Source organism: Rousettus aegyptiacus, unplaced genomic scaffold (genome assembly GCF_014176215.1).
Source record: "Rousettus aegyptiacus isolate mRouAeg1 unplaced genomic scaffold, mRouAeg1.p scaffold_m13_p_10, whole genome shotgun sequence".
Lineage (NCBI taxonomy): Eukaryota > Metazoa > Chordata > Mammalia > Chiroptera > Pteropodidae > Rousettus > Rousettus aegyptiacus.
Genome location: NW_023416285.1, coordinates 275,862 through 303,645, shown reverse-complemented (window position 1 = coordinate 303,645; position 27,784 = coordinate 275,862). Strand labels below are relative to the sequence as shown.

Genomic DNA, 27,784 nt, shown 5'->3' with positions numbered 1-27,784 from the left:
AAGTAATTTGAATTTTTAGTTAAAAACCTTCCCCCAGAGAAAACACAGGCTCCAGAGGGCTTTGCTGAGAAAGTCTACGAAACATTTTGGGGGAAGTAAAACCCTGTCTACGCAGACACTACCGGAAAGGCGAGGGAGGGGGACCTTCCCACTCAGCTGCCGAAGCCGGCCTGGCCTTGAGGCCAAGGCCGCAACGGAGAGTGGACGCTGCGGAGGACAATCTGGCATGAACACAGAGATGCGAAACATTTTTAATTGTAGTTAATCAAATACAACAATGTAAAAAAAAAGGATGATACATCAAGATCAGGTGGGGATTTCCCCAGAGATGCAAAGTTGGTTTAGCGCTTGAAAAACAATTGACGTAACTTACTATGTTAACTGAAAGAAAAAGCATGTGATGATCTCAATAGACACAGAGAAAGCACTGGACAGAATCCAGCACCCATTCCTGATTTCCAAACAAACAGCTGTCAGCGAAAGAGGCTGAGGACGTCCCCGGCCTGAAGAGCGACATCTACAAAGACTCGGCGGCTGACATCAGAGCCGGCCCTGGGAGCCTGCTCCTTCCCCCAGTCAGACCCAGACGGCGCTGCCCGTCCGCCACTGTCCAGCACTGGACTGGAGGGTCGGCAGGGACCAACCGGACAGAAATAAGCAAGATGCTCCCGTTTATATATGACGCGCCCCTCCATGTGGTGATTCTACAGGATCTATGAGAGGAAAAGGCACTGAGCTAGTCACAGCTCACTTTGCAAGGTCGCAAGATGCAGACGCCGCACCTGCAGGTTGGTTATCCGGGCTGTGGGGGTCCGCGGGAGGGCAGCTCCGGAAAGGCCGTTAGCGACGGCTTCAGAGCTAAGTGCACGTCCGGCCTGGCCAGCGCTGCAGTCCTTGCCGAGCGAGGAGGCCCACGTCCGCCGGGAGGTTTGGACCCGACTGTCCACAGCCGCTGTGTCCGGGGGAGCCCCACACTGGCCAGCGCCCCGCTGTCCGTGGGCCGCGCATGGGCGAACCCACCGTCGGACCCCGTCCGACGGGGCCTGGTGATTAGAAGGAGCGAGCTGTTGACGCTCACAACGACGCAGATGCATCTTGAAACAGCCATGCCGAGTGAAAGCAGTCGGTCCGGAAAGCGTGCAGAGGCGTTCGTGCGGTGTCTGAAAGAGCCAGTCGATCTAGCGACAGAGAGCGGATCCGGGGCGCCTGGGGCGGGGCGAGAGGCGCCCCGCGGCGTCCGCCGTCTAGATCGTGGTCGTGTTTGTGTCAAAACCCATCGAAGTGCATGCTTTCAACAGAGCGGCTCACTGGGTCGGTTGTACCTCGGTCGAGGTGTTATTTTTTTTAGAAGACAAGCAGGCGCCGAGCTAGACGGCGGCCTCCGCGTGGGTGGGGGGCCCCGCCCGGGGCTGCGGGGTGAGGGCGCCCAGCCTGAGGGGGCGCGTCCATCATCCCGGCCACGTTAACGCGCAGACGACCTCTTCTTGGTTTTCTTCTGTGACCTGCATTTCAACTTGACAACCTCACGGGACCTTTTCCCTCGTCCCTGGCGCTGATCCGGAACCACTGTTTGGAGGGCCCAGGACCCACTTTCTCCTTCTTCCTCCAGGGACACTGGGGGGCTGGCCCAAGCCCTGGCCTAGGGTCCCCTCCAGATGGTCCGCCATCCCCGCAGCGATCGCCACGTGTGGCTGTGTGACACCGGTCCTGCTTGACGGCTGGCCAACACGGGACACGGCCAGAGCTTCAGGGCTGACCCACACTCCGCCAAGGTCGGGCCCCAGTCCCCTGAAGATGTGCACCCCTGACCCCCGAGCCGATCCCTGCCCAAGGCCAGGCAGGACACTGGTCAGGCCAGGCCGTCCCGATGGGTGGACAAGCCTCCCCGATGGAGAAGCTGGGCAGCCGCTGTCATTGGCCTGGGATGTCCCTCTTGGGTTTCTCTGTGGCTCTCCTCAGGGCAGTGGTCTGGGTGGGGGGTGGGAGCTGGGGGCAGTGCTGGCATCCACGGCCCCCTCCTGCGTGGTGCCCATGCATACTGCCACCTGGAGGGACCCGCTGGAGCGGGGGTCCTGGGGGTTCCAGGAGAGGGGGTTTCCGGCCTCTTCAGGCTGCTAGGCAGGGCTGTCCACGGCCTGCCTCGGCCTCGGCCAGAAAGGGGGCCACCTGTGCCAACCCTGGGGGGCCCATGGCCAGGGAGAGGTGGGGTGCATGGCCCTGGCAGCTGCACCCCGGGCCCCACTGAGCTATAGGAGGGTGACACCAGGAGCTCTGTCCTTGCCCGCCGCGGCCCAAGCTGACCCAGCACCCCCTCTGGGCTGTGGGCCATCCCACTCAGGACAGCCTCCTCTGCAGCCCCTCCCCCTCCCCCCTGAGAACGGCTCAGGTCACGCCGGGGTGTGTGGTGGCATCTGAGTCTTCCGCCCATGGCTTCCTTGGGTTTGGTCTGTGCAGAACCTGGAAGCGGTGGAGGTCAGAGGTCAGATGTCTCGGACCTGTGGGGCCACCCCCTTCACACCTGGGAGAGGTGACACCTGCCCTTCTGCCCTGTCCCCTGCGGGAGGCTCCCTGACCCACCCCACCCCTGCAAAGAGTCCTTGCACAGAAGAACCTCACTGGAGTGTGCCTAGCCTGGTCCGCGTCCTGGCCATGGGCCACCAGCACTAGAGGTGGCCCCAGGACACAGACCCTCCACAAAGGTCCTGGCACCAGGTGACAGATCTAAGGAGCCGAGGCAGAGCTTGCTGATGGGAAGTGTCATCTCGGTCACTCAAATCACCAGGCAGCTGGCAGCTGTTTGTAAGGACAGGGCTCCATCCTTCGCCCCTGGAAGGGGGAGGTAAAACAGAGCTGAGGACGCGGGGGGCAGGGCGGCCCCCCTGGGGCTCCGAGCTGCGGCCGACAGAAGGCTGCGCCCAGACGAGGCCTCTGTCGGCTGAGGAGCAGCACTTTACCAGGAAAGGGGGGGCACCTCGAGACCCGGGAGGAGCATGGGAACAGCTGGGCAGGGGCCTCACCAGGGGGCCCTGCCTCCGTTTACAGCCTGTCCCTTCTGCACCTGGGCCATCGCTCTGCCTCCAGGACCAAAGGAGACTGGACCCCCAGGTCTAGCTGATGCTGCCGGCCGGAGCCTGGGCAGCAGGCAGTGACCTCGAACACTGCGCAGACGCCCCAGGTGTGCTGGGCATCTCTGCCCTGCTGGTCAGGGATGTGCCAGCCTCACCCCGGCCTGCAGCTCCGTCCCAAATGCTTCCCACGTGTGACCCCAAGGCCCCCGGAGCCTGGCAAATCAGACCCACATCTTAGGAAGACCCGGGGGCCTCCCCCACACATGCATGTCTGAGGCAATGGGCCCTCAGGGGTCCTTGTCAAACATGAGTCAGCTGACAAATAGGGTCCCAGGAAACGAAACACATAGGTCTCCCCAAGCGCTGCCGGAAGCACATGCAGACTGTGGGTCTGCTGGGCACTCCTGGTGCCCCTCGCAGGGAGGCTGCAGGGCCATTGTCTGCCCCCACCCATGCCCGGAGGACCTGGACCCTGTGATGGAGGTGGAGGATCCCCAACGGGTCCGGGTGCAGCCGCCAGCACAACCCCGAGCACGGAGGGGTGCCAGTGGGCACCTTCGGGGACTGCCCCGTGGGCGGTAGGTACTGGCTGCCCGGGGCTTACTGCATTCTGGCCTGGCCCCTGGCTGGTTCCCAGCCCCGAGACCCATCATCGCTGGTCACATGTGCAACGTTCGTGAGCCACCTGCGGCAGCATCTCCACATGGGTCCCCTGACCTGGGAAGCCCCTTCCCCACCCCGGACCCTCCATGGGGAAGCTGCAGAAGTTAGCTCCCACATCGGAAGCATGGCAGACGCAGGGGATTCCTTCTGTGTCCCCCGCATAACTTGCCAGGTTGGTGTCGAATGACGGATGACACGGTGTAGCCCGTGGTGACAATCACGGTGGAGGTCTGGGTGCAGTATCTTTACTGGAGGAAATCGCAGCCATGAGCACCCACCCTGCAGCTGACCTGCAAATGCCTTATTTTCTGTCTCCGGCACTGAAGGGACCAGCAGGACTTTGCCACCACACGAGGCACGTTGGCCACAACCCTCCCGCTGTCTTGATAAGACCCAGAGAGCTTGGCTTCCCCGATGACATCGCACTGAGCAGACCGGGTGGGCAAGAGGTGACAAGCACCTTGCTGCTTTTGGGCCATGCATGGTCCCCAGAGGGTGGGGGCACACCCTGTGAGCTGGAGGGCCTCGTGGTCAGGGAGCCCAGGGTCGGAGGTGTTAGGACAGCCTGTTCGAGGCGAGGTGACTCGCTGGCCTCACACGCCCACCCCCAGAGGCACAGTGCCCACGGTTGCTGCTCAGACCTACTTCCTGGGCGGCAACAGGTCACGTTGGCAAGAGAAGGCTCCGTGGAAGGAAAAGCTTGGCAGACAGCCCTCTGAGCCCACACCGCCTGCAGCACCGTCGGCAGAGGCGCCCCCGGCGCCCCGGAGCAGGACCACCTCCTCCTCCAAGCACTGACCCCCGGCTCGGAAAGCAGCCCGGGCTCGCGCTGAGCTCTGTGGAACTCTGACCCGGCTCATTGAGAGGCTGAATGCCCGGAGGGCCCAGCGAGAGCCGGGTGCACGCAGTGTCTGTCCCAAAACGCAGACCCTGCGACCTGAGAGCATCCGGCGAGTCACGTGCTGGACAGGCTCCAGCTCCACTGAGCTGCCACGGTGCTGCCGGAGGAGCTTCCTACAGGCTGCCGGGGTGGAAGGGAGGGGCGCAGACGGGCGGGCAGGCACACCTGTACAGTACCCGCATCACGGTGGGAGGAGTCCGGGTGGCACATCCGCCCCAAGCTCGCTCTCCTATGGGCAGCTCCCAAGAGGCTGACCAGTTAGCCAGATTCAGAAAGACCAAGACGGGAAGTTTGGACAAGGAGGTCTGGGGAGACTCAGAGTGAGGGTGCTTTGTCCCACAGAAGCTCCTGCATGGATCCGGGGAGTGTCCCCTACGTGGAGACTCTCATCAGCAGGGTGCGTTAATCCCAGTGACCACCGCCCGGGCGCCCAGTGGCCAGGGCAGCAGGGATGGAGGCTGCGCACCGGCCAATCACGTGGACTTCCCCAGCCCCCCACAGGGCTCCAAGCCCAACCCAAACCAGCAAAGGCCAAAGGGAACTAATGTGTGGCCGGAGGCTGGGGACGCACCAGCAACCCGGGGACTGCATGGAGCCACAATCGAGGGGGCGACTTACCCCCAGGGACAGAGGGACAAAGCAGATGACTGTCCTGGAGCCACAATCAGCTCCACAGGAGGGGCCCATCCTGCGGCCAGGACAGGTGGCGGCGTCTAGAACCCGCGGCTGAAGGGGCACACGTCACACACGGGCCACCTCACCCTCGCGGCCACGTGGGTCCCCACTCGGCAGGCCTGCAGTCTGCCAGGGAACCCCGCACCCTCCCAGTGCGCTGGAAGCTGAGCTGGCCCCCAGCTGTCCAGATTCTCAGGCCACCAAGCCAGCAGATGAAGAGGCTGCTCTACAGCTGGCTGACAGGTCCAGACTGCCCCAGAGAAACGGGGTGAGTGCGGTGAGCTGAGCTGTGTCCCCCGCGAGTTCTAACCCCCAGCACCTCAGAATGCAACATTTGGACACAGGGCCTTCGGAGGGGTGGTTAGATGAGGTCAGGACGGCGGGCCCCGATCCCGCGCAGACGCACACGGGAGGAGGCACCGTCTGCCGGGCACGGAGAGGCCGCGGCAGGAAGCTGCCTGCCACACCTCGACCTCAGGCCCGGAGGAGACAGGGCCGGGGCACGCACGTTCCTGCCGTGTGAGCCCCGGCTGGCCGAGGCTTCGTGGCGGGCCCTCGTGCGGGAACTGGTCAGTGCGTGACGGTGCCCCACGAAGACGCCCGGGCCCCGAGCCCTCTGGCACCCGCTCGGGGCAAGGTGCGTGGGGACAGGTGCCGGCTTGGGGTTCGGATGGGTGTCTGCCCGAATCGATGTCTCTGGCCCGTGACAACGCGGTTGGTGGCCTCTGGACCGGACACGCACAAGGCGCGGGCAGGTCCGGGCGAGCTGGCGGGGCTGGCTGGGCCCTGGCTTCCATCTGCCCCGCCGGACTCGGCCCCTCCCCCACCCGAGCCCAGGGCAGTGGAGAGGAAGGGACTGCCCTCACCAGGTACCTGCTCCCTCACCGGCTCTGTCTGTCCTGGAGTCAGGGAGGCCGGGGACAACCTCTGCGGCTTCCCTGGCCCTGCCCACACTTTATGAACAGTCCCCAAGCTCCCTCCATCTGGGCGTGCGAGCAGCTCCCTTCTGGGCCCAGATATGGAAGCAGGGTGTCCATGGGGGCAGGCAGAGCCTGTTGTGGGCGCTGCTGGCCTTTTCTGCTGCTGACCAGGGTCAGGGCCAGACAGCCCGCAGGAGGCGGGGACAGCCCAGCGAGGCCTCTGGGAATGGGCGCCCCTCTGGACTCGTCCTGAGCCGGGCGCATCCCCTCCGAGCACAGCCTCAGCTCCTGCTCCGCAGAAGGGGCGAGAGACAGACGGAGAAAGCGGCCGTCCCGCCCAGCGCTGAGCAGGCGGGAGCGGCAGCTGCACTGTGGCCGCCTCCAGCCGCTGACCTGTGTGCAACCTGCTTCCCACGCCGACACCCACGGGAGGGCACGGCAGCGTGAGTGGGGGCGGGCGAGGAAGGCTTGCCGCAGCCGGTCCGTCCACAAAGGCCAACTCCAAGCCCACCAAGAGGAAAGGCACTTTAAGGAGGTGGGGGAGGGGCGGCAGGGGGTGACTCGAGCTGAGACTGGTGGCTGGTGGGGGTCCAGCCCACGCCTCCCCTGGCTGCCCAGGGTTCGCCGCTCAGCACACGCTCACAGTAACTGGGCAGTGGTGGCCCTCACAGGGCAGGGACCTCCAGGTACCGTACAGGATCCGAGAAGGGGCCTGGCCGGGCCCAGTAGTCCACCGCTCGAACCCGATAGGAGCCAGAGACGACGGCTGTGGCTGGGGACACAGAGGTGCATTCGTGTTCTTGAGTCCAGCCCAAACTTCTGCAGCCGCCTGACTTCTGGGTTTACAAGGCCCTGGACCCCGCCCCACAGGGCCCTGCGCTGAGGCCCAGGAGTGGGAGGAAAACACACCTGGGCTGAACACAAAAAGGTTGAAGGTCGATGGCTTCCTGCTGATGGGAGCGAACGCCTGGCCGTCCGGGGAGAACTGGATCTCATAGGTCCACAGGCACCTGGGAAGGTGTCAGGACCAGGGCTGAGGTCGCGGTGGGGAGGCCTTATTCCTTCCAGCCCCACTCCTGGCCCTCCGCGGCCTGAGGGCACTTCCTGCAATGACGACAGCCACCGTGGCTGAGGGGAGGGAGCTCGAGCCCACCTGCAACGTCCCCTGCAGGTGCGCCCACCCGGCATCAGGCGGCAGACGGGTGACGTCACGGGCTCCCTGCGCGGGGCCAGGTGTGCGAGGGGAGGAGGGCATGGCCCGCGGGGCAGCAAGGGCGAGGGCCAGGAGAGCTACAGTGGGGTGGCCACGCGGGCACTGTGGCCGAGGGAGCTCAGTACGAAGGCGACCACACTCACGCACTTGGAGCGCATGCGTTCATCCGACCAGACCAAAAGCAGCTGCCCGTGGGTCAAGGGCAGAGCGCGCAGCCGGGTCACCTAGGAAGAGGGAGGTGCTGTGACGGGGGCGGGGGGGGGGGGCGGTACGCGATGGGCGGGGCCGGGGCAGGGCGGGCTGCCACTTGCCTGGCCTGGTGGCTCCTCGGGGCGCGCGCACACGTGCACCAGTAGCAGCGAGGGCAGCGGGAGCTCGGGGCGGAGCGTCAGGCGACCGCTGGTGGGGAAGGGGCGCGGGGCGGTGGCCACGGGGTCCTGAGGACAGGGGCGGGAACTCAGGGTCCTGGGACCTCCGGAACAGCCCCGCCCCACCCCTCACCCCGCCCCTCTCGCGGACCTCCGCCGCACGCATGCGCCGAAACTGCTCTGGCGAGGGGAAGACCGGCCGGCCGAGGCGCTGCCACTCGCCATGCGGGCTGCAGAGACGGTTGTCCAAGTACAGCGTGACGTACACGAGCCCTGCGGAGCCAGACACTGGGGCCGCGCCATCCAGGCCCCGCCCCGCCGGGCACACCCGCCGCGGGGGAGCCCCCCGCCCCGCCCCCCGCCAGCCCTGGGACCCAGGCTCACCGCGGCACGGGGGCACCCCGTGCAGGCGCAGGGTCAAGGCGACACTGCGGTTGGCGTGGGCGCGGGTGTCGTCGCTTGCATAGACCAGCACCGTGGCGCGCCAGGCGTCGGCAGGGCCAGCCGGCTGGTGGGCGCTGGCCAAGACGCCCACGGTGTGGTTGCTGTCCAGCACCACTCCCCCCTGCGACACCTCGGCCCAGAGTTGCTCTCCGTCTGCGGGGTGTGCGCGGTGGTCACCACACAGCGGTGGCCACCCCTCTGCCCTCCCAGGGCCTGGCTTTCCGTCTGCTCTCCTCCACAGGGCGTCCCCAGCCAGGAGGCCTGGCTGCTCAGCACCCGACAGGACGCACCCACCAGGTCCCCTCCCCGCGCACACACACTCAGGGCCTGAAATGACAGCCCTGCTCCAGGCGGCCTCGTGCGCTTCCAGCCCGGCTCACCCAGCAGGGCCAGCAGCCCCATGGCGGCGAGCACGGGCTTGCGCAGCAGCTGCACGTGCGGCGGGCGCGTGTTGTTGACCTGGAAGCGTGCGGTGAGCGTCCGCTGCGAGAAGGGGTGCGGGTGGTAACTCAGGAATGCGTTGTCGTTGCTCAGGAGTGCATAGCGCACGTGGGAGGAGCTGGTGTTGGCCACCAGCAGGTTCTGGTGCTGAGCGATGACCTGCGGGAGTCACTGCAGCTGGGACCGCGGGGGTCCGCCCCCCACCCCCACCCCAGAGCGGGCCGGCCCGGGGATGGACCCACCTTCACCACCATGGCCGCATAGGTCACGTCAGCCCTCCACTGCTGTGGCAGGGACCAGCCCACCAGCGGGTCGGCCTCGTCGTTGTAGATGGGGGTGTCGGCCAGCTCGGGGAAGAGCTGCAGCATCTGGCGCAGGGCTGCCCGCTCCTGCTCCAGGATGTAGATGGAGCTGCCTGCGCCCTGCGGTCAGCAGCGGGCCTCAGCGTGGCCAGGGGCCATGGCGACCCGCCTGACAGCCGCTGAGCGGTGGCAGGGCCCCAGGAGGCCATACCTTCTTGTGGAGGGCGATGTAGTCCAGCCGCACGCCCACCTCCCCGGTGAAGAAGTTGGTGCCGCGGAGACAGTGCTCCAGGAGGCCCCAGCACAGCCGGGAGCGCGGCGGCGGGTGGAAGGAGTCCCCGGGGCCGCCCAGGCGCAGGGCGGGGCTGGCCTCGCGCAGACCCTCGGAGCAGGCGTCGTAGTAGTTGAAGAAACCTGGGGGAGGGACCCAGGAGTCTTCACCCTCGCACCTGGGCACCACCCCACCCTCAGCTCCGCGGGACTCCAGGAGGCCCCGCCCACCTTGCACAGTCATGGACACGTTGTCAAAGTCTCCGTGGTCCGGCTCATTCCACGTCTCGAAGTTCCACTTGGAAACATGCGCCAGCCCGTATTTCCCTGCAGAGTACCGCTGCTGTCGCGAGGGCCCCTCCCGTGGCGCAAGGGTGGCCCTGGCTGCTCCCTGGCAGGGGCAGGGACAGCTGGAGCCTGTCCCCCACCTGGCCTCACCGCCCCCTACCCCGTCAGGAGGAGGTGCAGGTCCATCGCAGAAGAGCAGCCACGTGGCTGGGAGCGCCCCCAGCCCCACCCCCAGCCCGCGCCCTGCCCACCGATGTATCTCCTGGCCAGGAGGGAGACCATGTCCTTCCACTCAAACACCTGCTGCTTGTCCTCGAAGTCGGTGAAGTGTCCAGAGGGGCTGCCCATCAGCTCAAAGCCTGCGTGCAGCACAGGAGGGCGGCTGGCGGCTGCCCAGTGCCCACACGGTGCCCAGGCTCCGCCCACCCCGCTCCATGAGCCGGCACCAGGGCCCGTCAGGTGGGCCACCAGTGAGGACCCAGAGGGGCCAGCTCATGGGGAGGGGACACCCATGGGCAGACACAAGGCCAGCCACTTACCCGGAAGGAGCTGGTTCTCCCTGAGAAGGTCCAGGTACCCATCCAGGTGGGTGAAGTTGTAGCTCAGGCTTTGTCCTCCCGAGTCCCTGTAGGAGGACAGGTCATGCCAAGGTGGGGAGAGTGGGCCTGGGCTGGGACAGTGACCACATTCACGCAGGTAGGCAGCCAGCAAGGTGCCACAGGATTCAGCTCCAGACTCTGTGGGCCCCCCCCCTTGCAAAACGCCAGCTATGCAGGCCTATCAGTCACTCACAGCCTAGTGTGAAATAGTGTGCCTGTCCTGGAATCCCCACCTCAAAGCCTCCGGGGCGCAGAACAGCTGGGGCTGAGGGTGAGGGTGAGCAGACCGGTCTTTAGGAAAAGGGGTAACACGTGGAGCAGGGAGAACCAAGCGTAGGGTGTGTGGGACCAGAGCCTGACAGGGCCTGGTGTGCCACACCCTGCTTCTCTGCGTCCCCCGGAAGCCAGGGCCCCAGATTGGGCCCAGAAGTACCCTGTCCCCCTCCCACACTCCAAGAGGCAACATGGACGGGCCGGAAAGGGAGAAGGGCAGGCTTCCCTCCCTGCGCCCACCCCACACGGGGCCCAGGGCCCTCGGGCCTCGCGTTCTGAGAGGGGTCGGGGCACCACCAGGCAATCACTCAGATAGGACGTGCCGTGAAGGGGATGTGCCGGGAGCCAAGGGTCAGGCGCGGGGACCGTGCCAAGGCAGCAGCTGAGACCTCCCGAGGGATGGGCAAGGCAGCGGTGAGTGCTGGGGCACAGACGGGACAGCGGAGCGGAGGCCCTGAGGCAGGAGCGAGCTCGGAAAGAGGCGGCAGGAGCGCGCCCCTGGGCAGCACACAGGGGAGGCCGCGGGGCGAGCCCGACTCGGGGGAAAGGGGGAGCCCTCTGCGGGGTCTACGCGGAGCAGCGCCACGACTCTTGGTTTGCTTGTCAAGACTGAATTTTCTTACAGCAGATTGAGGTTCACCGTGAAATCAAGGCACAGAAAATTCCCATCCCCCTGCCGGCAGGCCTGCACAGCCCCGCCCACTGTCAGCCGCCCGTCAGGATCGGAGCGGGACCCGCGGTGCGGTGGCCGGCCCTGAGCCGCCACGCCGCCATCGCCGGTCGCCCACCGCGCTCGTCAGGGGCACTCCCGGTGTTGTGCGCTCCACGGGTTTGGACAGGTGCAATGAGACGTGTCCCCCGTAACGGCATCCTGCGGAGTATGTCGCCGCCCTAAATCCTCGGAGCTCCACCTGCTCGTCCCTCCCTCCACCGAACATTCCTGGCAAACAGGTCTTTTCACTGTCCCTGAAGTTTTGCCTTTGCCAAGATGTTTTGAAAGAGTCCCTCTGGTGATTAACCGGAGCCAGAAGACAGTCCCCCAGGGGGAGGTGTGGCACCAGATCAGGTGGTGGCCGCAGAGGCAGTAAGGAGGGGCCGAGGATCGGTTCAGGTGAGGGGACGGCACTGGCTGATAGGCTTATGGTGAGCCGGGAAGGGTGAGCCCAGCACAGCCCCTCGGATCTCGGATCTCGGCTTGAGCGGCGAGGCAGGCAGAGAAGTGGGGAGAGCAAGGGTGTGGACCCCAGGGGCACGCAGGGATCAGCTGGCAGTAAGGTGAGTCTTGGATTTACCCATGTGGCATCTGAGGGAGGGCCTGGTGTTGGCAGCGTGGTAAGGAGGCTGGTGGTCCCTGGTCGGGCCCAGGCAAGGGTGGGGGGCAGATGCAGCAAGCGGGAGCAAGCACTGACCCTGGGCTGGCCCGGGTGGGGGTGTCACCCGGCGAGGCGCACAGGCAGGTGGGTCGGCGGTGGTCTGAGGGCTTCCCCTGAGGACACGCCTGGTCCACCAGGAGATGTGAGGAGCAAGGCAGGAAATGGCAAGAGGGCCTGCAATATGGCACCTGGGCTTGTCCCTTGTGGGTGACACTGAGGGAGGGGCAGTGGGGGTCACTGTCACCCTAAACAGCTCTTGCTGTCAGTCTCCATCCCAAGTCACAGTCTGGCCAACCTAGGTGTGTCCTCTGGACGCAGTTGGCACCTGCCCCTAGGCACTCTGTCCCCCACTCTCACTTTGCACACCACCGAGGCAGAGCCTGGGCCTGGCCTTCAAAGTTGGCCACTGTGCACAGGCGCCTCCTGCTCCCCCTGGGCCACCTCTGCCCCCCACCCCACACCCCTGCCGGCCTCTGCACAGTCTTTCCGGCTACCGTGCACGAGACCTGCCCCTCCCCCTGGCTTCCCTCCCATCCAAAGTTCACGACCAGGAGCAAAAAATAAAAGTTAACAAGAACTTGTGTAAAAATTAAATGCTCGCAGCAGAAGGGTTCCAAAGTCCCACGGATCGGGGACAAAGGAGGCAGACAGTGCCAGCGAAGGGCGCTCAGTGGAAAGCGAGGGCCCAGGAGCGCTTTCTCCACAGATCCGGGCGCTGGGCAGGCCGCACCCCAAAACCTCTGGTAAATGCTCATCCCTGCTCAGCGTGGCGCCCCCACACTCCCGGCTGGCGAGGACCCCGGGAGCAGTGGCCCCCTGCCCCCCCTCCCCCGCACCGTGGTGCCTCTGGCCGCCGGGCCGCTGCATCCTGCCGCCCCGCAGGGGGCCGCACCTGGGCGCGAGGAGGCAGCAGCCGGGGCGCTCCCGCGCCTGGCCGAGCACGTGGGCCGGGGCCGCGGCCGCTGCACAACGGCCTCATTCACCGCGCGCCGGCGGCCGCGCGGGCGGCACCAGAGCCCCGCAGCCCTGGGCCTGAGCGCGTGCGCCGCCAGGCCGGACCTGCGCCCGAGCCTGGTGAGTGTCCAGGTGCGCGGGGCAGGGACCCCGGCAGCAAGTTCATGGGCGGTGGGGACCAGCCGCGCGTGCTCGGCTCTAGGGGCGCCGACCGGGGCGCGCTCCCGGAGCAGCGGAACCCAGAGGACGGGTGCGCGCGGTGAGGCCCCCAGCGACGCGTGCTGGCGCGTGGGGTGGGCGCCGGCGACGAGCGCGGGCCGCGCGGGCCCGGACCAAGGTGGGAGGATGTCGGGACCCGCCTGCCCGCGGGTCGCCCGCCTCCGCCTTCCCTCCCAGAACCCTGGAGCGCGCGCAGGCGCCGCAGGCCTTTCCGGAGAGACTGGGTCTGGCTCTCACGGCCCAGGATACTTAAGCGCCGTCTGCCCGCCCCTCCGCGCTGGCGGCCATGCAGCGTTTCCCGTCCGGATAAGTGCATGCATGCAACGATTTAAAAAGGCAGCTTGGACACGGATAGTAGGTGTCGCGGGACTGGGCAGGAGGCGGATGAGGGCGGCTGCAGCGGGTGGAAGGCACTGGGGACCCCAGCCCCACCTGGAGTGTGAGAGGAGTCTGGAGCTCAGCAGGCCCCGGGGGCGGGGAGAGGGGGGGTGTCAGAAGACAGTCCCCGAATGCTCTCCCAGGACACCTAACAAGCCCATGGGCCTGGCCAGACCACAGGATGGTCACAGCAATGACCGACTCCAGAGAAGCAGACAGAGGGGCAGTGCCTGTGGGACAGTATGTTAGGCCTGAGCTCCACCAATTCTCTGAAATGTCGGATGTGACCTCGACCGCATTCCTCCACCTGTTTTAGATACCAGCCCATGCAGGAGCCGGGGGAAGTACAAGGCCCCATCCCTGCTACCAGGGACAGCCAAGGCCAGGATAGGGGCTCTGGGTGCTGGGTGCAGGCAACAGCCCTTTCCCGAAACAGCGCCACCTGCCAAGACCCCACCCACAAGCACAACAAACTCGGAGCCTCTGGGAGTCCCTGCCCCCATTCCTGAGAGAGAAGGGGCCACCCCCTATGTTAAGCCACCCCAACCCTGTCCTGGACAAGCAGCAAGCCCCTTGACTCCCGCACACATGCACCTGTCCACGCTGGCCACCGCCACTCTGTGCCCCCAGGAGCCCTCCATGGTGCTCAGCTGCGGCCCTGATGCCCCACTTCCCGTCCCAGGGAGTGGCCCAGCCCAGGCACAGTGAGGACCCCCTGGCAGCCCCCACCTCCAGCCATGGGCCACCCAGCAAGTCCTCCTGCTGCCCTTTTTGGTAGCTGAGCCATCAGGTAAGCTGTTTTATGGCCTCTACACTTGCCCCTGGAAGTGTACCTTATCCGCCCCAGGTTGGGGACTGAGGCCCTGGACTGCTGTGACTTGTCCGGCCCAGCCCCTCCCGGGCCAACAGGCCCAGCGAATCATAGCTCTAGGCCTGGCAAACAGTCCCCAGGGCCCAACGGGTCCCAGGACAGACTCAGAGCAGGGCAGGGAGGCAACAGCCCTGTGGCTGGAAGTCCTCAGACTCCAAACGGGGCCAGACTGTGGGGCCCAACGTAGGCGCTTCAAGGACAAAGAGCTGGGTCGGGAGAGACAGAGACAGCATCGCAGGTGGGGGACACCCTTCCAGTCTCTGGGCCTCTCCCCCTCTGGGCACCACTCCCATCTTTGCTCCCAAATGGGGCTCCTGGTCTCCCCAGCCAGGCCCAGGGATGTGGGGCCAGGGCAGGGCCTGCAGGCAGGCTTCTCGGGGGTCTGAAGTGGGGCTGTGTGTGAAAGGGCTGGCGTGGGCGCCCCTCATCCTCTCACTGTCCCCTGTCCGGGTGGGATGGATCTCTGCAGGACAGCTGGCTGTTGATCTGAATTCCCCCTTAGTGCCTGGGGCCAGGGCCTCTGGGGACAGCAGCCCATGTCAGCTCGGCCTTCCAGCCCCACTGAAGGGACCCACTGTCTCCACATGGGGAGCATGAGGGCCTTCAGCACCCGCAGGCTGGGCCCCTTCTCACCTGTTTCTTCACTTTAAAGGTGAGGGGCTGAGGCTCTGATGACAGCTGTGGGAACAGCAGCTGCCCTTAGTTCACCAGGTGTGGGGCTGAGGGAGCTGCGGAAAGCACTCACTCGCCTTTGCCAGCCCTGTGAGGCTGGCCCCGCTCCGCAGAGGGAGAACGGAGGTGCGGCAAGGCCTGTTCGCACACAGGGGCCAGCACCCGGCTGGCACCCAGACCCAGGGCCTCCACCCCACAGCAGGAAGAGCGTGCCCGGCTTGTAACAGTGTGTTGATGATTGGCTCCCTTCTGCCCTCTGCAATTCTCACACTCTCACACACACACACACGCACACACGCACACGCGCACACAGCCTGTCCACACAGACGGAACAGAGGCCAGGGGCGTGGCTGCCAGGGCTGAGCTGGCTCTGGTACACCCTGCCCCTGCCGGCTTGACCAAACCCTCCCTTGGTCCCCTCTGGTCCTTGTCTGCCCTCCAGGGTCCTGGGAACCAGGGCACTGGGCCCCAGAGCTGAAGGGTCACATGCTGCCTGTGTCCATCTGGAACTGGCCTTCCCCAAGGGCCCCAGAACCCAGCCGCCCGCTCCGGCTCCTTGCCGGCTCCGCCCATGTCCCGCACCTGCAGCCCAGATCAGGAGCTTATTGGAGGCCACACAATGTAATTATTTGTGAGCCTCTGATTACGGCACAGCTGCCTGGATTAGCCGCTCAGGTAACACTTGTCTGGCAAACACGTGACTCGGCAATCTTTGGCGTAAATAATTAAATGCTAGCCCAGCATGGCCAGGTGATCAGATGCTGACCTCAGCGCACTGCCCGCAGATGCGCCAGGCCCCCGTCCCCGCTCCCCCACCCCGCCAGGAGCCAGACGGCTCTGGAGGTTCAGCCGGCCAGCAGACCCTGGCCTCAGAGGACAGACGGGCCCGGGGCCCTCCCTGCCCACCCAGCCCGTGAGGGATGCCCTCAGGTAAGAGCCATGCCGGGCCCCGTCCAGGACAGCGACAGCCCTGGGGACTGGCCACAGCAAATGCCCGCTCCCTGGGTGCAGGGTGCTGTGAGGGGATTCAGCTGGTCAGGGTTTTGTCTGGGACCTTCAGGCACAAGGCTGGTGGCATTTAAACAGCCCTCAATCCACACACCTGGACCCTGGAAACCCATGTGGGAAGGTGAGCGGAGGAAGGACACAGCTCTCTCATGTCTCCTAAGGGACAGAGCCACTACCCTGGAGTCCGCAGGGCTATGTCCACGGCCCAGGCCACCTGCCAGGCTGCGGCCACCCCGCTCTGCAAGCCCCAGGTACACCCAGGCCCTGTGTCCTGGAGCAGCACACGGTGCCCTCAACACACGCAGCAGCATGACCAGGCTCAGCGTCACTAGGAGGGGACCTTGGAGCTGAAGTCTGAGCTGAGCTGGGCATGGTCGTGGACAGACCAGCTGTCTACAGAGGGCCCTGGGTGCCTACTGCCTGGGGACCGGGAGGACAGTCTGGTATACATGTTGCACAGGAGAGAACCCGGGGAAAGGGTGCCCCACAGTCCTGGCCCCCACAGACGGCACTCTCCAAAGCACGGTCCTGGATTTGTCACAAGGACCCATCGGGTGGCAAGTGCTGCTGCCCAAGCACCCCTCCCCCCACAGATCCAGGCCCTGGTGACCAGGCGGCTCTTCCTCCCAGCTGCTGTCGGCTGAGGGCCCCGGTGCCAGGTGACAGGGAGATGGCCGGAGGGGACCTCAGTGGTTTGGACGAGGCGCAGAGGGGCTCCTGGTGCGACAGCAGGCCCCGTGCCTGGACGGGAGGCGGATGGGCAGCAGGAGCTTGGGTCTGGCCACATGCATCCGGCTTCCCGTGACGTCCTCCAGCCTGGCATGTCCTGCGGCCCCTGTGAACATGCCACTTCTCCCTTGCAGGTTCCCCAAGGGGGCTGGTAGCCCAGGATGGACGCGTCCCCTGAGCGCCCGCGGCGGGCAGGGGGGCCGGTGCTGGTCCGCCGGCAGCCGCCCGCGGCGCCGGGCCTGCGGGAGACGCTGAAGGCCAGGCTGAGGCGGAGCTGCACGTGCAGCGTGCGGGAGTTCTGGGCGCGGGTGCAGGACCTGCTCCCCGCCACACGCTGGCTGCCCGCGTACCGGCCGCGGGAGGACCTGGCAGGCGACGTCATGTCCGGGCTGGTCATCGGCATCATCCTGGTGCCGCAGGCCTTCGCCTACTCGCTGCTGGCCGGGCTGCAGCCCATCTACAGCCTCTACACGTCCTTCTTCGCGAACCTCATCTACTTCCTCATGGGCACCTCCCGCCACGTCTCCGTGGGCGTCTTCAGCCTGCTCTGCCTCATGGTGGGGCAGGTGGTGGACCGCGAGCTCCTGCTGGCCGGCTTCGGCCCTGCCCAGGATGGCCCGGGGCCCAGGGGCAACAGCAGCACCCTCGACGCCGAGGCCGGCGGGCAGGGCTGCGGGCGGGACTGCCACGCCGTCCGCGTGGCCACCGCCCTCACGCTGGTGGCCGGGCTCTACCAGGTGAGGAGCTGGCCGCGTGGGCATGCTGCCCACCCAGCAAGGCTGAGCCTGCGGGAGCTCAGGCTCGAGGCCTCAAAGGGCAGTGGGCTTGGCCGGGGACAGGCAGCGGCAGGCCCGTGACAGCACCCCAGACGGCGCCCGAGGGGCTGAGGCAGCCTGGGCAGAGACAGGTAGCCAGAGTGTGGCTCAGCCCCAGACGTGCCCAACGACGGCCCACGTGGCCCGGCCAGGCTTCCTGTCCCAGGTGGGACCCAGGGGCACTGCCCGCCTTCCCGTAGCTTCACCACACCCAGCCCTCTCCTGTTCCGGGCCTGTCCACAGCAACCCTGTGTCACACCCTCCCAAGGGCCACCCTGGGTCCTCCCACTGGCGCCAGGTCTCTGGGGAGGGGGCACAGTGGCACTCGTGGGGCAGGAGGAGCTGCTTGGCCTGCTCGGGCTCCGTGCCCAGGCCACTGCGCCCTGACAGCGCTCTGCCCACAGGTCCTCATGGGTATCCTCCGGCTGGGCTTCGTGTCGGCCTACCTCTCACAGCCACTGCTCGATGGCTTCGCCATGGGGGCCTCGGTGACCATCCTGACCTCCCAGCTGAAGCACCTGCTGGGCGTGCAGGTCCCACGGCACCAGGGGCCGGGCATGGTGGTCAGCACGTGGCTGAGCCTGCTGCGCAGTGTCCCGCAGGCCAACCTGTGTGACGTGCTCACCAGCGCCGTGTGCCTGGCTGTGCTGCTGGCCACGAAGGAGCTCTCGGACCGCTGCCGGCACCGCCTGAAGATGCCGCTGCCCGGGGAGCTGCTGGTCATCGTGCTGGCCACGCTCGTGTCCCACCTCGGGCAGCTCCACGAGCGCTTCGGCTCCAGTGTGGCTGGCGACATCCCCACGGGCTTCATGGCCCCGCGGGTGCCGGACCCCGGGCTGATGTGGCGCGTGGCGCTGGACGCCCTGCCGCTGGCCCTCGTGGGCTCCGCCTTCTCCGTCTCGCTGGCGGAGATGTTCGCCCGCAGCCACGGCTACTCGGTGCGCGCCAACCAGGAGCTGCTGGCCGTGGGCTGCTGCAACGTGCTGCCCGCCTTCTTCCACTGCTTCGCCACCAGCGCGGCCCTGGCCAAGAGCCTGGTGAAGACGGCCACCGGCTGCCGCACGCAGCTGTCCAGCGTGGTCAGCGCCGCCGTGGTGCTGCTGGTGCTGCTGGCGCTGGCCCCGCTGTTCCGCGCCCTGCAGCGCAGCGTGCTGGCCTGCGTCATCGTCGTCAGCCTGCGGGGGGCCCTGCGCAAGGCCAGGGACGTCCCGCAGCTGTGGCGGCTCAGCCCCGCCGACGCGCTGGTCTGGGTGGCCACGGCGGCCACCTGCGTGCTGGTCAGCACCGAGGCCGGGCTGCTGGCCGGCGTGCTGCTCTCGCTGCTCAGCCTGGCCGGCCGCACACAGCGCCCACGCGCTGTGCTGCTCGCCCGCATCAGGGGCTCCGGCTTCTACGAGGACACCGCAGAGTTCGAGGGCCTGGTCCCCGAACCCGGGGTGCAGGTGTTCCGGTTTGCGGGGCCACTCTACTACGCCAACAAGGACTTCTTCCTGAGGTCCCTCTACAGCCTCACGGGGCTGGACGTGGAGCGGGAGGCCGCCAGGAGGAAGGAGCAGGCCCCAGAGGCAGGGGTCAGCAAGGGAGACCCCGTCGGGGGCAAGGACCAGGACCCAGAGAGCAGCAGGGCTGCGCTGGTGCCCACGGCGGCCGGCTTCCACGCGCTGGTCATTGACTGCGCCCCGCTGCTGTTCCTGGACGCGGCCGGCCTGGCCACGCTGCGGACGCTGCGCCAAGACTACGCAGCCCTGGGTGTCGCCCTGCTCCTGGCCTGCTGCAGCCCCTCGGTGAGGGACGCCCTGAGGAGGAGTGGCTTCCTTGGGGAGGACCAGGGGGACGCGGAGGAGGAGGGCCAGCTGTTTCACAGCGTGCATGACGCTGTGCAGGCCGCCCGAGCCCGCCGGCGGGAGCAGGCGCCCGCCGACTCCACCCTCTAGGACAAACAGCGCCTTCACGCCACCTGTGACCCAGGCTGACCCTCCTGGGACTGAGTGCGCCATCTCTGCCCTGGCGGGACCATGGTACCCCAACTGGGTCAGGGCGGACGGCGCTGTGGACACCCACGAGGACCAGACACTCAAGGATCCGAGAACCACACGTTTAAGACAAACCCTGCCAGTGCGAAGCTGGGCTCTGGGCTCTGGGCCCTGAGCCGTGGGGCCAGTGTGGCACTCGATGTCACCATCTCAGTTCAAAAGGGCCTTCGAGGTACCAGGACACTAGTCCCTTGGCCCCCGCCCTACTGGGTGAGAGCTGGTGGCCCTGGCCAAGAGTGCAAAGGACTCTGTGCCTCGAGAAGCCCTCGACACACACCCAAGTGTTCTTACACCTCGTGCCTAGGCCCCGGCCGGGTCGTGTGAGTAACACGACCTCAGCTCGGCCCTCCCCGCATGGCCCGGCCCGCAGAGCCCGAGCCGGACCCTGCGCCTCCAGGGCGACCTCCAACAGGAAGCCAGCAGAGCCCATCCTGGGGCTGTCCCCGCACCACGGTCCCCTGGAGCCGAGGGGACGTCCTCCCTCCTCCCCTCCTTCCACACAGGACGCCTGGCTGGGCAGAGCAGGGGCAGTGGCTCCTCAAGGCAGGATGTGCCCCCATGGCCCCGCACAGCCCCGCACAGCCCCGCGCTGCACGGCCCTCCGCAGAGGGCACAGCCTCCTCTCTCAGCCCCAGTCCAGTGGGCTCTGCCCAGCTAGCCCAGGCTGCCCACCCCCTCCGTCACCCACCTGGCCGTGATGAGGTCCAGCAGCCAGTGGGTCCGGACCTGCTCGATGCCACCGTGAGGGACAGCACCCACGTAGGCCAGGTTGAGCTGCTGGTCCCAGCTGAGGTCATACTGGTCAGCCCGGCTGTGTGGCAGTGGGGGGCTGAAGGTAGAATGGGGGTGCAGGGCATCAGTCCTGCGGCTGGGCCCGCAGAGCAGCCTCAGCAGACATGAGGCACCTCCAAAGCCAGGGCCCAGGACACTGTGCTGTCAGAACCAAAGTCTGGGACACACTGGCCGGTCCCCGCCTGGAACACCACCCTCCAAGATGGACTGCGTAGTGTCTGCCGGCAAATTTACTGTCCTCGATGTAATAAAAGGAACCCTAACACCAGGAATGTTATGAAGTCCCATGATTACGGGGCCAGGACTCCCAGACGAGAGAGGGTCACGTGCTCACCCTGCTCCTTGCCCCACCAGCCACGGGTCTCGGCTCCAAGCCTCACACAGACGGGGTTGGGGAGACGCAGGGATGGGGGACAGGTCCCAGGGCAGGGACGTTCAACACCGCGGGGGCTGGGAGGGTTCTGGTCTGCAGCAAAGAGCGGTGTTCTGAGCCACATGCCCTCCCAGGGCCTGACCTCAGGCCTCCAGACCCTCGGGGCTCCCCCTCGCGCGCCAAACACCACATGGAGCTGGAGCACAGAGGTCGCTCTCAGTCTGCGGTGACCCCGGGGGAAGTTGTGAGCAGCCTGGGCCGGTCTCCTCACACTGCAGCGACTGCTGTGCGCCATGGACGCAGAAGCCTAGGCCTCTCTCCACAGGCGACAAGGGGGCCCCAGAGGCCCAGGGCCAGGGCGCGGCGGGATGGAGGCGAGATGGACGGGCCGCCCGAGCCCCAGTTTTCCGGCGTGCGGCGCTCACCAAAAGCCGGTGCTGCGCCAGAAGTGCCGCAGGGGCCGCAGCGCGCGGGACGCGTCCACGCGCACCAGGTGCGGCGCCTCGGCCGGCTCAGCCCGGGCCGCGGCCAGCAGCACCGCCGAGAGCGCCAGCAGCGCGGCGCGGCGGCCCGAGGCGCGCACGGCCGGGGCGCGCATGGCTGGGGCGCAGCGCGGGCAAACCCCGGGCCCCTGCAGGCCCGCGGGGTCCTCCGCGCTCTCGGAACCGAGGTCTGAGACACGCCGGCCGGTTCCGCCTCCGGGTCGCGCGCCACGTGACCGCCTCTGCGGGGCGGGTCCTTGGAACCGGAGGGTTGGGGCTGAGGCGGGGCTTAGGTGGACGAGGCGGGTGTGGGCGGGGCCAAGGCGATGGGCGGGGATTGGGTGGGTGGAGTGGGGCTGTGGGCGTGGCACCGTTTGGGGGTGGGGGGCCGTCTCCGTCGCGCCCCAGCAGCCTGGGGAAACTGGAACGCTCCTAGCTAGCTCCGCCCTGCACCCCGTCCCCCGCCGACGGGGACTGCTGTCCCGCCTCGCGGGCCGCGTGGGGACCTAGGAGTGGCGTGCGCTGGGGGCCTTGGAAGACCGCTCCGCAGGTCTGCCGCCGTCCGTTGGGTGCGTCCGAGGTCGCCCTGGAGGCCGGCTGGTGCCTAATGGGAGGGTCCGGCGGCTGCTCGATGGCTCCGACGGGGCGGGGAGGCTGTCACGTGAGGGACACATTTAGAAGGCTCAGGGCTAGGACCAGCCGATGGATTGGATGTAGAAGGGCGCGAGGGAAAGAGCGGAATGGAGGATGATCCTAGAGTTCTGCCTGGGGTTTGGGGGGCATTTTCTGAATTCGAGGCTCAGCTGTGGTCCCGGACACGCTGGGGAAGCCAAGTGCGCATTTCTAGTAGACAGCGGGGTGGCCTGGCCGGGATGTGAGTGGGGCGTCGCGATGTCAGTGTGTACATTTTAAACTGTCCAGTAGGTCACAGAGCTGAACACCTGTCCCTGCACCGTCCTCCTCAGACAGCTGCGCCCCAGCCTGGAGTCAGCCAGTGTCCTGGTCCCTTAGGCTGGTGACAGAACAGAATTGAAAAGATAGGAGCTGATCATTTTCCAAAAGTGCTGGAAGACGTGATCCGGTGGCGAGGAAACGCTCCAGGAAAGCCGCGGGCCACCGCCGTGAGGAACACCACCAGGGCCGCAGCCGCCGCAGCCCCCAGGACCTGCTACCTCCCCTGTGCAGGGCAGCCGCAGCTCGCCGTCCTGAAAATAAACGCCCGCAAACCCAGATGTCTGGATGCAGCAAGCAGCACGCTTCAAAGACGAAGGTCACAGACATTGCAGAGACGAAGCCCGAGAGCATTCGTTATTAAGGAGACTGGTCCACAGAGCCCGAGGACAGGAGCGAGGGGACACAAGGGGACGGTGCGTCACAAAAAGTCTAGTGAAGTGCGACTTGTAAAACAATGAGGGTGATGTCTCGTGAGGCCGAAAACGTGCCCAGAGAATTAAAACATGCGACAGCGTAGAAGCGAGGCGGGTCCATGCAGTGTGAGCGGCAGGCCCTGGGCATGACCTAATCCCCGGGGCCTGTGAGTGTGAGACTGCTCAGTGCAGGGGCTTTGCAGGTGCGATTAAGTTAAGCATCTTGAGATGGAAGATTATCCTGGATCATCTGAGGAGCCCTAAATGCCATCCTGGGGACTGGACGCAGAAGAGGCCACAGGGTGACCTTAGAAGAGAGATTTGAAGATCACTGTGAAATCCACATGGGGTTTGTCTTAATCAGAATGCTGAGGCAGTGGATGTAGAAATGATTGTCACAAGGGGAACTTGGTGCTCACAGATCCCTGCAAGCAGTAGGCAGGGCCACTCGGAAAGGCAGGAGGCGAATTATTTTATGTATATTTAATTCCTCGGGCCTTGGTCCTGGAGAGACGGCTGGGACTCACTTGCGAGAGCCTCTGATTACAAACTGACCCATCCAAGAAACAGCCCGCGCCGGCTCCTCACCTCACCTTCAGACACCACGCCGTGTTCCTCCTGCCCCATATCACCCAGGGCCAGGAACTGGACGACTGAGGACTTTCCTGTAGCCCAGGCTGCCGCAATTATGTATGTTATTTGATTCTAACCTTACTCCGTGCACTGTGCTGCCTCGCCCACTCCTTCCTGCGAAAACCCCAGTAAAGGCTCTGGGCCACATCCTCCTCGCTCCTGCTTCTGCTCCTGGCCCGAGCCAGTGCTTCCCCCACGTGGCCTGCGTGGCACTGTGAAATGCGAGTAATAAATTCTCCCTGCAAAGGCATCGCCTCTGTTTCTGTCACCTCACCGTATCTGATCAAAACAAATCCTAGGCACGAATTTTAGAGCAAAGAGCTCCGAGGCTACTCTGATGATGGAAGGAGGGGCCACATATGCAGGAATGCGAGGACCACGGCCAGCCGCAGGCCTGGGCGGGGGGGAGGGGAGGCCATGGTCCTGCCCACACCTTTGCAGAGCAGCGGAGGCAGCGTGGCGCTGGGTGCCCCGGGCACAGCGTGTCCGCAGTGGCGCGGTTCATATGGTCACGTGATTTTGTAAAACTGGCTGAACCGAGATACTGTGACCACAGCAGTTCCCACATTATCTCGGAGTCCCTCTGTCACACTTCCCTCTCTTGCCGGGGTGGTGCTAGAGAGGGGGGAGCACTTTCGGGATCTGGCCAAGTGGAAGTCGGAGCTGTGGAAGCCTCCACTGGGGTTTCGGGGAGTATGTTTCTGTCAGTCCCACTCACTTCCTTGCTTATCAAGGTCAATGCCAGACATCCTGGTGCAGAAAACCATTTCCGGGAACGCCCCCTGCAGTCGACCAAGAGAAGTGGATTATGCGAACTTTTGGAAAGAGATTAAACATCCTGCTGATCTGACAGGAAATGCTACATGGGCACGATAACCTAGAAGCCCACGGCAACGTGACAGGACGTGACGTGAGGGGTTTCATCAGATTAGCAGCGGCGTCTTCGGTCGGTCATGGCCTGAGAACGTGCACCCAGAGCTTCCCCGATGCGTCTTCTGCAGGCAGATCTGACGGCCGTCCGGACACCGGGTCTGATTCGGGCAGGGATGCGCTGTCAAGTGTCTGACTCCTGTAAAGCAGCGGTCCCGGTTTGTTCCCATGCAGCCACGCTGAGGGATGAAGTTACCTATCTATTTCCCCCCTGGGAAATTACATCATAAAATGGTCATAGGAGACAACAGAAAATGGAGAATTAAAAAGTATCAGCAGAGTAGCAGGCAGTTACGAATAAAAATTGTGACATTTCTGGACTTTGTGATGTTTGTGCCTTTAGAATTTTCAATTTGTATTAGAATTTTCAATTTGTTGTGATTTCTTCTCTGACTTTGAGTAAATATATGTCTAATTATATCATAATATTCTTGCTTTCGTTGTTGTTGTTGTTGTTGTTGTTGTTGTTGTTACAGAGCATCCCATCGGCTTCGGCCTGTGTGAACCTGGCTGGGCCCAACACCACATTCACAGTCTCCCCTGGTCACCCCACTCACCAACCTGGGCCTGGCGGCCTCAAGGGCACCAGACAGACGTCACTGTGAAAGGTAAACAGCTGTTCCGCGAGTCTCTCTGTGGCCTGAGGACACAAAGGTCCCACCAGGAAGAAGGCTGTTTGATTGGACAAGGTGAACAGTAAGAAGGGCTGGTCACCAAAGGCCACTGGCAGGGTGACAGGCACCCTGGTGTGAGGAGGGCATGTGCCTCAGTGGCCGCCCGCATCCTGTGTCTGTGAATTTCCCGGTTCCCAGCTTTACCTGTAACCCACAGCGGCTGCTCGGGGCGCTCCCGAGGCCACCGGGACGTGTGCAGCGTGGTGAAGATCACGCGTGCCCCTCGGTGGGCCGTGGCCCCCGGCCCTGTTTCAGCTCCGACTGTACACACCTGTCCTTTTAGCTGCATTTCTGTGCTTTTTCTTGGTGATCTTGCGGCTTACAGCCCCGGAGTCTGGTCCCAAAGGTCGCCTGGTGCTCCCAGGTGCAGGAGGCTGGGACGTGCCTTTGGGAGAAAATGCGTGTGTCAGCCGAGCGTCTTCAGGCCGAGTGACAGTGCTGCGGGCTGAGCCTGGAGTCCGCAAACCAGCAGTGTGCGTTAAAGTGTCTGTAAACAGGAGGCTCATTCAACAGGCTCTGCGCGGCCACCGCCCAGCAGGTGGTGGCCAGGGGCTGGGGGACCCGGCCCTGCTTTCCCCCAGGAGCCGGGGTCAGCATCCGCTGGCTCAGAGCTCAGTGACTTTACAGAAACAAATCTTGGGAATAATGAGAATTGACTGCAGCTGACAAGAATCACCTCCAGTACAGGTAGAGAACTCCTACAAATCAGTAAGAAAAAGACAATAGAAAAATGATCAAAGACATTTAATGGGGCCTCACAAGGGGCAGACCGCCGAGAGGCTCACACCGGTCACACAGACGCACTGAGCACACAGACGCCGGTGCGCCCCAGCCAGACGGGCCCCCTGTGCCGCTGCGAGCGTCTGGGGCTGACGCGTCCCTGTTCGGCGACTCATAAATTTCATCTCTGTGGGATGATGTAGAGGTGGACACAGCATGTCCTATAGCCCGGCGGCTACTTCAGTGCGCATGTGAGCTCGTGGTGTCCTAACACTTGGATGAGAGTGTTCCGGAAGCATGTTTCCTAACAGCCAAGGCCGGGTCACCAGGCAGGTCCATGGGCAGTGGGAGGAACGAGATGCAGACGCACCTGCAGCAGGACTGAGCAGCGTGCCGGCCGCTGTGCAGCGAGCTGTCAGAGGGCGCTCCCGGCGCTCAGACCCACACACTGCCAGAGCGATGCGTCCGCGACCACAGCTGGCGCGTTTCTGCGCCGCGCGCGCAGGTAGCGCAGTCCGCATGCGCATCGGTGCACAGGGGTCCTGCAGGGAACCACCCCCCTCGGAGGCCCCCGCAGCACAGCTGCTTGATCTCTGATGCCTAGTTGGAACTCTAACCCTACGTGCTGGCATCTGGAGGTCCAGCCTTCGAGCCCTTAGGGTCGCACGGGATTCGCGTCCTCAGGGAAGTGACCGCAGAGAGCTCTCCCTCCTGCCAGGTGAGGGCACAGCGAGGAGGCGGACGTGGGCACGCCAGGAAGACGCTTCGCTGGCTGGCGTCTCGCAGGTCCGGCCGGCGGCCTGTGAGAGGTAAACGTCCGTTCTTTAAGCCCCAGGCTGTGGTGTTTTGTGTTGGCGGCCTGAGCTGAGCTGATCGGGACAGTGAGAGAGAGAAAGCGAGAGACAGCCGAGGGGTCGCGTGGCCAGCGCGCGGGGGCGCAGTCCGCGGAGCCGCAGGCTGGAGCAGACGGCCCCAGCAGGCTGCGTGCAGGCGGGGACCGCGCTGTAAGCACCACCTACGAGCTGCCGCTTCCGAAGTTATTCTAAGAAGTTCGTGGAGGGTCCGCTGGAAGTACTGTCTGCCGTTTTAGTTAACACGGGGTCAGAGAGTACAGTTAGAATTCTGCAGAGTGGGGTGTCCTTGTTGCCCTGCATTCCACTTTCTTGCAGACGGACAAAGGTCTGTCCTGAATCCTCTGTCCTTAGGAGTCAGCAGCATTTTGCAGTCCGCACAAACCTGCTCACCGCACCGCGGTGGGGTCATAACCTCCTGGAGCCAGCGGCAGGTGGGGCCTGGCCCTCACCAGGCCCTGGGACCTGGCTGAGGGCAGGTGCAGGGCCTGGGAGGTGCTGAGGAGGAGGAGACAGGAGCTCCCAGCCACTGGGCTTGACAGTGGGGCAGGGGGAAGAGGCCAACAGTGAGCTGAGTGCCCGGGCCAGAGACTCACAGCTTCCTCTGGCTGGAGAGGAGTCCCAGGGGAAGGGGGCCTTTCCGTGCCCTGATCAGCTCCACCATCCCCCCCCCCACACACACACAACTCAGCCCTGGTTCCCTCTCCCCACGCTGCACATGACACTAGGTGGCATCTCTGGGCTTGTTTACTTTTCAGTCTGTCAGATGACAGACAGCTTTAAGAGTGCAGTGGACGCTCAGTGAAGGTTCTAGACAAGTGAGGTGCCCTTCTGGGGTGGGAGCAGCTGCCACCCGCCTTCTGGGGCCTGGTCCTCTCCATATTCAGACGTGGGCCTTGGCACCCCCTCCCTCCCTCCAGAATCCCCTTCTGTGCCAAAGGCTGTGTCTTCCAGGCATTTCCTCCGTAGCATTTGTGACTTCCACTCCGGACATTATCGTCATGGCTGCATACCCTGCCCCTCCTCTGGGAGCCTGGGGTCCCACTCTTCCAGGCACCTGCGGGAGCCAGCTCCTCAGAGGCCCTGCAGCCCCTGCTCACCTTGCCAGGGTAGGGGCCCACAACTACACAGCAGGCACCAGGCAGGTCCCTTGCAAGATCGTTGGCCCAAAATGCCCGGCTCTGTCAAGTGCACTGCAGTCCACTGTCAAGCTCCCAGGAGCAGGGGCCTTGGAGTGCCGGCAGGCGATGGGGCACAGTGACCCACATGGACTCGTCCCCAGCCCAGCCTGGACAAGACAAAGCTGTGCCTGCTGGGGCCGCCTGGCCAGCAGGGATGGGGAGTGGGATTCACCACCGTCCTGGGAGAGCGCTGGGATTTAATGGCGGGGAGGGTCGGAGACCAGCCCTGGCAGGAATGCCAGGCCAGGGTCAGGAAGCCGGGATGCCCGCCCCTTGCTCTTCCCACAGGAGAGCTGACGGGAGG

General features: G+C 65.0%; 2 protein-coding genes and 1 long non-coding RNA gene across 22 annotated transcripts; 2 read left to right on the top strand and 1 right to left on the bottom strand.

The window, feature by feature from the left end:
• Window positions 1-232: 232 nt before the first annotated feature.
• IDUA (alpha-L-iduronidase) lies at window positions 233-21,341 on the bottom strand. Of its 10 annotated transcripts, none has more exons than XM_036227365.1 (16): window positions 21,068-21,341; window positions 20,166-20,306; window positions 10,093-10,178; window positions 9,854-9,912; window positions 9,497-9,656; window positions 9,207-9,409; window positions 8,936-9,115; window positions 8,633-8,852; window positions 8,193-8,405; window positions 7,960-8,081; window positions 7,752-7,877; window positions 7,588-7,664; window positions 7,137-7,237; window positions 6,918-6,999; window positions 2,689-2,826; window positions 233-2,457 (listed from the first exon to the last, which is right to left on the bottom strand). In XM_036227365.1, exons 1-16 carry the CDS (start codon window positions 21,238-21,240, stop codon window positions 2,388-2,390), a joined length of 2,151 nt encoding a protein of 716 aa, XP_036083258.1. In that variant the 5' UTR covers window positions 21,241-21,341; the 3' UTR covers window positions 233-2,387. The 10 variants fall into 10 exon arrangements, with proteins under 10 accessions (XP_036083258.1, XP_036083259.1, XP_036083261.1 ...); XM_036227366.1 differs by lacking the exon at window positions 2,689-2,826 and adding an exon at window positions 5,251-5,358 and having other exon boundaries at window positions 6,923-6,999; window positions 21,068-21,340; XM_036227367.1 differs by having other exon boundaries at window positions 2,372-2,457; window positions 2,617-2,826; window positions 21,068-21,340.
• SLC26A1 (solute carrier family 26 member 1) lies at window positions 11,136-20,541 on the top strand. Of its 11 annotated transcripts, none has more exons than XM_016159288.2 (4): window positions 11,136-11,700; window positions 14,032-14,139; window positions 16,764-17,366; window positions 17,849-20,541. In XM_016159288.2, exons 3-4 carry the CDS (start codon window positions 16,791-16,793, stop codon window positions 19,376-19,378), a joined length of 2,106 nt encoding a protein of 701 aa, XP_016014774.2. In that variant the 5' UTR covers window positions 11,136-11,700; window positions 14,032-14,139; window positions 16,764-16,790; the 3' UTR covers window positions 19,379-20,541. The 11 variants fall into 11 exon arrangements, 10 of the variants coding, with proteins under 10 accessions (XP_016014774.2, XP_016014767.2, XP_016014771.2 ...); XM_016159281.2 differs by having other exon boundaries at window positions 13,980-14,139; XM_016159280.2 differs by lacking the exon at window positions 11,136-11,700 and adding an exon at window positions 12,120-12,541.
• Window positions 21,342-21,528: 187 nt separating the features above from the next.
• LOC118608635 lies at window positions 21,529-24,374 on the top strand. The gene is made up of 2 exons (XR_004953004.1): window positions 21,529-21,693; window positions 22,049-24,374. It is a non-coding gene; the product is annotated as an uncharacterized LOC118608635 (long non-coding RNA).
• Window positions 24,375-27,784: the final 3,410 nt, after the last annotated feature.

Bases quoted from the DNA above. Each gene is read 5' to 3' on its own strand.
- SLC26A1 (XM_016159285.2), top strand. From the start codon at position 16,791: ATGGACGCGTCCCCTGAGCGCCCGCGGCGGGCAGGGGGGCCGGTGCTG. The intron at 17,367-17,848 runs GTGAGGAGCTGG...CTCTGCCCACAG, and splicing joins TGGTGGCCGGGCTCTACCAG to GTCCTCATGGGTATCCTCCG.
- IDUA (XM_036227364.1), bottom strand. From the start codon at position 21,240: ATGCGCGCCCCGGCCGTGCGCGCCTCGGGCCGCCGCGCCGCGCTGCTG. The intron at 7,878-7,959 runs GTCCGCGAGAGG...CCCTGTCCTCAG, and splicing joins GGCGCATGCGTGCGGCGGAG to GACCCCGTGGCCACCGCCCC. The intron at 7,665-7,751 runs GCAAGTGGCAGC...CCCTCTTCCTAG, and splicing joins CCGAGGAGCCACCAGGCCAG to GTGACCCGGCTGCGCGCTCT.